Source organism: Canis lupus, chromosome 13, assembly GCF_011100685.1.
Source record: "Canis lupus familiaris isolate Mischka breed German Shepherd chromosome 13, alternate assembly UU_Cfam_GSD_1.0, whole genome shotgun sequence".
In the NCBI taxonomy this organism is placed as follows: domain Eukaryota; kingdom Metazoa; phylum Chordata; class Mammalia; order Carnivora; family Canidae; genus Canis; species Canis lupus.
Window position 1 is genome coordinate 2,733,277 of NC_049234.1, and position 6,089 is coordinate 2,739,365.

At 40.8% G+C, this 6,089-nt stretch overlaps 1 protein-coding gene across 1 annotated transcript in view; it reads left to right on the forward strand.

Annotated features, from left to right (window-relative positions):
- Positions 1-2,957, forward strand: part of LOC119876950 (transcription factor Maf-like) — a 14,348-nt gene extending 11,391 nt beyond the window's left edge. The window contains exons 3-4 of the mRNA XM_038556338.1: positions 332-408; positions 2,887-2,957. Of these exons, the coding sequence (XP_038412266.1) occupies positions 332-408; positions 2,887-2,943 (134 nt within the window). The 3' untranslated portion in view covers positions 2,944-2,957. The remainder of the gene's footprint in view (positions 1-331; positions 409-2,886) is intronic.
- The last annotated feature ends 3,132 nt before the right edge of the window (positions 2,958-6,089 follow it).

The following is a 6,089-nucleotide window of genomic DNA, read 5'->3' on the forward strand; positions in this document are numbered from 1 at the left end:
ATAGGAGGGCCAGAGATCAGGAGATTAGAGAGGTCAAGGAAGAAAGAAGGAGCTGTAGGGCCAAGGCAGGTGCTAATGCTAAATGCTGCAGCAGTAACACATAGGACCAATGCTTGGAAGTGATCTTCAGTGACAACTCAGAAAACAGAGACTCAGCTTAAGGGATATGCCAGGGTTCCATAGCTGGTGGCAGAGCCAGGACTAGCCGTGTGTTCTGGTTCTTCCTATTAGGAGGGACCCCAGCCAGCCACTGTTGCCTCAGCATTCTTCCTGACACCGGGCTGGGCTCTAAAACTTGTTCTCTGGATTGTGACCCTCTGTTCATTTGTAGGACTGGTTTCCAAATTTATCAAGGTTCTTTCTGCCTCCTGTTTGCTTGAGCTGACCCACCCTGAGTCAATACACCAGGTTGGTTTATGGGCTTTTTTTTTCTTCTCAAGCATTCCACTGTCATGGCGCCTTTTGTCCTTGTGGCGTATCTTGTCCTGCATCTCAGCTTCAGAGCAATGTAAAATAGTTGTCACGCCCTTCTACCTACCATGTTCTGTCACCCCCTGCTAGAAAGATGAGCCTGATGACTAGAAAGCCTGACTCAAGTGCAAATCCATGGCACTGCTGATCCTACCTGCCACAGATTTTTAAAGTGCAGGCAGCTTGCTTTGCTAAAGGCATCGGACACCTGGGTCAAGGACAAAGACCACCAATGTGACTTTGTGCTCTAGGCTGCCTGTTGGTCCTGAGGTTGCTCTTGGAGTTGGCACCATACAAAGTTGTTCATCTCCGAAGTGCTCAATTTGATTTTTATTATTTTATATTCCTAAATTTTTGACAATTGTGCATCAAGGGGCTTTCAAGTTAGCTGAATTCTATGGCAGCTTCCAGCATCCTGCTCCTGGCGAACATTTTTGCCTGTTGAAAGGATCCTGCAGCTACAGGCAGACTCTGACCATCTACCAACAGGCTCACTGTCAATCCTGAGCTATGTGATGACTGTAAGGTGACCTGAGTTTTTATATATCTTGTGAGACCTCTATGGGAACACAGTCATAACGATACAGCAGTTCCCATCTTGAGTACTGTTGATAGTACTGTTGACTGATTTTATTTCCTATTAATATGAACTAGACTCTTGATGACCCAAAACAAACATATTCACATGTTCCTTGTTTCATGTAAAAGCAAAACTTCAAAACGTAGATCAAATAAACCAAGATCTGTTATGCTTCTGTGCACTCTTGTAACGGGTGAAACAGACAGGACTCTGTCAACTTTGACATGTTGGATGACCTTGAGAATTCAGTGATTTCCTATGTCCTAGAACAAAGGTTAGCGGTTGTCAACAGAAACAAGGCATATATACCACTGCTAAATACTACTGCTAGTTCTAAAATATATATTGAATTGGCTCACACTTCAGTTTTTGCTGCTACCACCAAAGTCCAAGCCATCATGACACTATCACTGACATGGACTATTAACTAGTCTCTTTGCTTTCATTCTAACCCCCTCCACCCATTTTCTACACTAAAGCTGGAGTTGTCTCATAAGTGAATTGGACCATGTCATTCATCTGCTTAAAACTTATCTGTATTTCTTCTCATCTCAGAGAAAAATCCAAGCTCATCACCATGGACTATGAGGCCATATGTGATCTGGCCACTGTCTGACTGTCCCATCTCATGTTATACTGCTCTCCTCTCCCTTATAATAACCTGTCTACACTAGCTTTCTTCCACCTTATAATGATCTATCCATACTGACTTTTCTGTTTCTTGAACACAGGGCCACCATGTGCAGACATGCAGGTTGTGCACTGTGTAACTCCAGGAGGGGCATTCAGTAGGCTGCAGGGTGAATGACGCCCCTGGAAATATACAGCATGGCAGTCCAGCTTATACATGCTGTGCTCTTCCCCACTGCAAGGTCTTGGTATTTGCTGGTGCTGCTTGGCAATCCATCTGCATGACTGGCTCTTTCTTGTCATCCACTGAACAAATATTCCACAGAGCACTACTTATAGCAAGCAGAACTGGCTACATAATTTGCAGAACCCAGTGCAAAATGAAAATAAGCTCAGTCTCAGCTTAAATGTCACTTTTCCAGAGGGGTCCTTCCTACCCAGCTAAGCCAAAGGAACCTTGATCAGTGTGTGAAGGCAAGCTAAGGACTCCCTCTCCTTTCCAGGTTAAAACATAGCAGTTTAAATTGCAGTTGAAACAAGGATCCTTGGTTCCACTTGCACTGTGATTTTAGGCTGAACATTCAATCAACATAATAGGTTTTGTATTTCTCTTTAATGAGGTTTTGGGCAGGTTCTCATATTTCTATAAATTGGCCTTCAAGGCAATGACAGGCCTCATAAGCCAGGGAGAACTTCAGTATACAAAGATCAAAAAGGCCCCATTACAACATTGTAAATTGAAAAATGATACTACGGTTGGATTTTTTCTAATAAAAAACAACAATGCACATTTTATGGAGATAAAAATTTCATATATAGTAATGAATTCAATTGTATTTCAAAGTTTAGTAGAAATTACACAGTTACCAACTGGCTAGCACATATTTTCCTCTGCCTTTGGAAGTTCAAGTTTTTGCTTTTATGAATTAAAATAAAATTATTTAAGTATAATTTTATCCTTGAAAAGTCAACATTTTGTTGCTTGTAACACTGTGAACTCACGTATTTAAAATACAGTTAGTTCAATATATATTTATTGCCTTCATTCTCTAAGACATTTATTCATGTTGGATGACAAATTTCCAAGTATGATATTTGACTCAGAAAAAAAGGATGCAGAGAATAGCTTCTTTAAATATGAGATCTTCTCACCTTGTTTTTTTTTCTTCTTCTCACCTTGTTATGAGTTTCTCTCCTACTCCCAGGAATTCAATACACTCTGCCTGAATAACAGAAGAAGTAAAAACTTTAAGGATCTGTGACAGCAAGATAAGGCAAGCACATGTAATTTTCAGAGAGCCTACCATTCCCACCATCATCCTCTGACGAAGCAACACCATATGGGGCCTCAGATACGGTTTTCTGAAGTGAATTAGCCTTGGGTTACTGCCAGAAGCAAACTAGTAAAAATGCGATTCCTAAAAGCACTCGTAACCAAGGGAGAAACAGTTTCTGCCCCAAATTTTTGCTAATTTTGTAAAAGCAGACATTTAAAAAAAGAGAGAGAGAGAGAGAGAGAGAAAAGAAACAGCCCTAAGAATGAAAGGAGTTTATACTTGTGTGATGTAAAGAATGAAAGAAAAAGCTAAACCTGCATACGGTGCCTCACTCAAGACATCTTGTCTTAAGCTATTATGAAGGAGGCCAACCCCGACTTCCTGCCTTTTTGCCCCACTTGCTTCCCAAAGGGTATCTGATAAACTCATCTATACTAAAGTATAAATGACTAATAATGATTCATGGATTACCTTCTATAGGAGTATTTGCTTTAAATAGGGAAATAGATCTTTTCCAAATAGCTGAAAGTTGAAAGTTTTTGTGGTAGAATTTCCTCAGAGCCTAGCAGTCAATCACAAACTAGTCAGTCTTGAGAGAGATATCTGTTTGCTAGTCCTTCTCATCACTCAGTTGTAAAGACAAGACAGAGAGCTCCCCCAAATCTCTCACCCAGTTACTCCTAATATCAACATTTTATATTATTATGGTACTTTGTCGAAACCAAGAAACTAACATAGGTCCATTACTATTTTTTGGCACTCTGGACTTTAATAGGGCTTCACCAGCTTTTCCATGTTTCTGTTTGATCCCACTGTCTTTTACACCCAGTCTCAATCAAGCTCTCATGCTCAGAATTCCACAAAAACAGCTCCCATCAAGGTTATCGGTGACCATCTTTTAGTCAAAGAAGCTGCATGGCAGCCAGCAAGATGCCAAAGTCTTTCCTCGGTACTCATTTCAGCAGCTTTGTTGAACGCAGCAGTTCACTCTCTCCTGAGAACCTGGGTCACTTGACTTTTCTCTTGGCCTCTTCACACCTCACTTCCCAGTTATTCTCGATTTCCCTTGCTCATTCTTATTCTTCCATCCTGCTAAGCAGTGGAAGGAACCAAGGCTCAGCCCGTGGTCTTCTCTTCTTTTCTCAGTCAACACATTTCTCAGGTGTTCTCATCCAGTCACATGCTGGTGAAAGTCACCTATTTGTGATGACTCTGGTTCTTGGTCTCTAACCCTGATCCCTCTGAGGAACCAGGGACTGACCTACCTAAAGCTGCCACTCAACACTTCCCTTGTGTTCTAATGGGAGTCTCAAACTTACACCTCCCACACTGAACTCTTGTGCCCTTGAACCTGCTCCTCCCCTGGTCTTCTCCACACAGCAGCTCCATTCCATCACTGGCTCAGGCCACAAATCTTAGAATCATTTGACTCTTCTTTTTTTTTTCTACCCTACATCAAATCCATCGGCCAATCCAGCTCTGCCTTTGAAACTATCCTGATTCTAACCACTTTTCACTATATTCACTGCCATCCTCCTGGTCCAAGTCACCATCTTTCAACCCGGATAATTGCAATAGCCTCCAAACTGTGCATCTTGCATCTGTCCTTATCTTGCCCCTGCCTTCCCATCACCCCAATTTATTATCAACATATGGATACTTTTAAAGTATAAGTCTGATTATATTAGTGCTTTACTCAAACCTTCCAATGGCTTCTGTTCTTAGACAAAGTAGAATCCAAAGCCATTACTCAGACTACAAGGTACTGCATGACCTGCCTCCTCCCCTCACTCTCTGATTAATTTTCTACTATGCTCTCTCCCATTTACCCCACTCCAGCCACACGCACCTCCTTGCTTTTTTTTTTTTCAATTTACCAAGCATGTTTTGCCTCAAGTCCTTGTACTTGCTATTGCCTCTGCTTGGAATGCTCTACCCCTAGATATCTGCCTGACTTGCAAGGCAAGGAGATAAGGTAGCAAGGTAGGGGGACCAGCTCCTCCAGGTTTTTCAGGGACTGTACTGATTTTAAAATGAAAAGCCTTTTATCTTAGGAACTCCTTCAGTTCCCAGCAAATAGGGACAATTGATCACCTAACAAGGGTAGGTGTGTGTAGGGGGTTGCAAGCATTTAATATGTTGGTCACAGAAGGTCTCATGGACAAGGAGACACTTGGGCAAAAGATTGACAGAGGCGAGAGACTGGGTTTGCTATTCCTTAGTGTTGTATGATTCCTGGGGGTCTGTCTACAGAATCTGTTGAGCACAGATAAAGGAAAACCTAGTGGTTATCAAAAATCCATCTTAAAATGTTGTTTTTAATGATTGAACTTTCAGATTTTATGAGATCTACAAAGAATAGTGGCCAATGAGGGTTTTGAGCACAGTAAACTTGGAATCTTGGCTCTACCGCATGACCTTGAGCAAGCTATTTAATTTTTCAAAGGCTGATTTTTCTCATTTGTAGGATGAGGATTATAAAAACCTCAAGGATTATTGTAAAGATTAGAAGAGTTATTATATATAAAATATTTTGAACCATTCTAGCACATAGCAAACCCTCAATTATAATCCATTATTTTTTTCTCACCATGTTTTTTGGGGGATATTGCTATTATTCAGTCTAAGTGCTATCGTATGCAGGACACAGGGATAATCAAGACCTATGGATAGGGAGTTATGGAGAAAGAAGGCTACAAAAGGGGGAGTATGAAAAATTAGAGTTAATTTAGATACTTATTTTTATTTTATTTGTTTGTTTGTTTTTAATTAGGCTCCACATTGGGTGTGGAGCCCAATGTAGGGCTCAAATTCATGACCCTGAGATCAAGACCTGAGCTGAGATTAAGAGTTGGAAGCTCAACTGACCAAGCCACCCAGGTGCCTCTAGGTAATTATTTTTAAATTATTTTTGAGATGACTGTACATTTATATTCAATTATAAGAAATAATAGAAATCCCATATATCTTCTACCCAGTTTCCCTCAATGGTAACTTCTTGCATTACTATGGTACAATGTCCCAAACAGGAAATTAATATTGATACAGTTCATAGTAGGTACTTATTTTGTTACTGAAACTAAGACTGTCATTTTCATGGGATTGAATGAGCAGTGCTTCCACCATGGGGG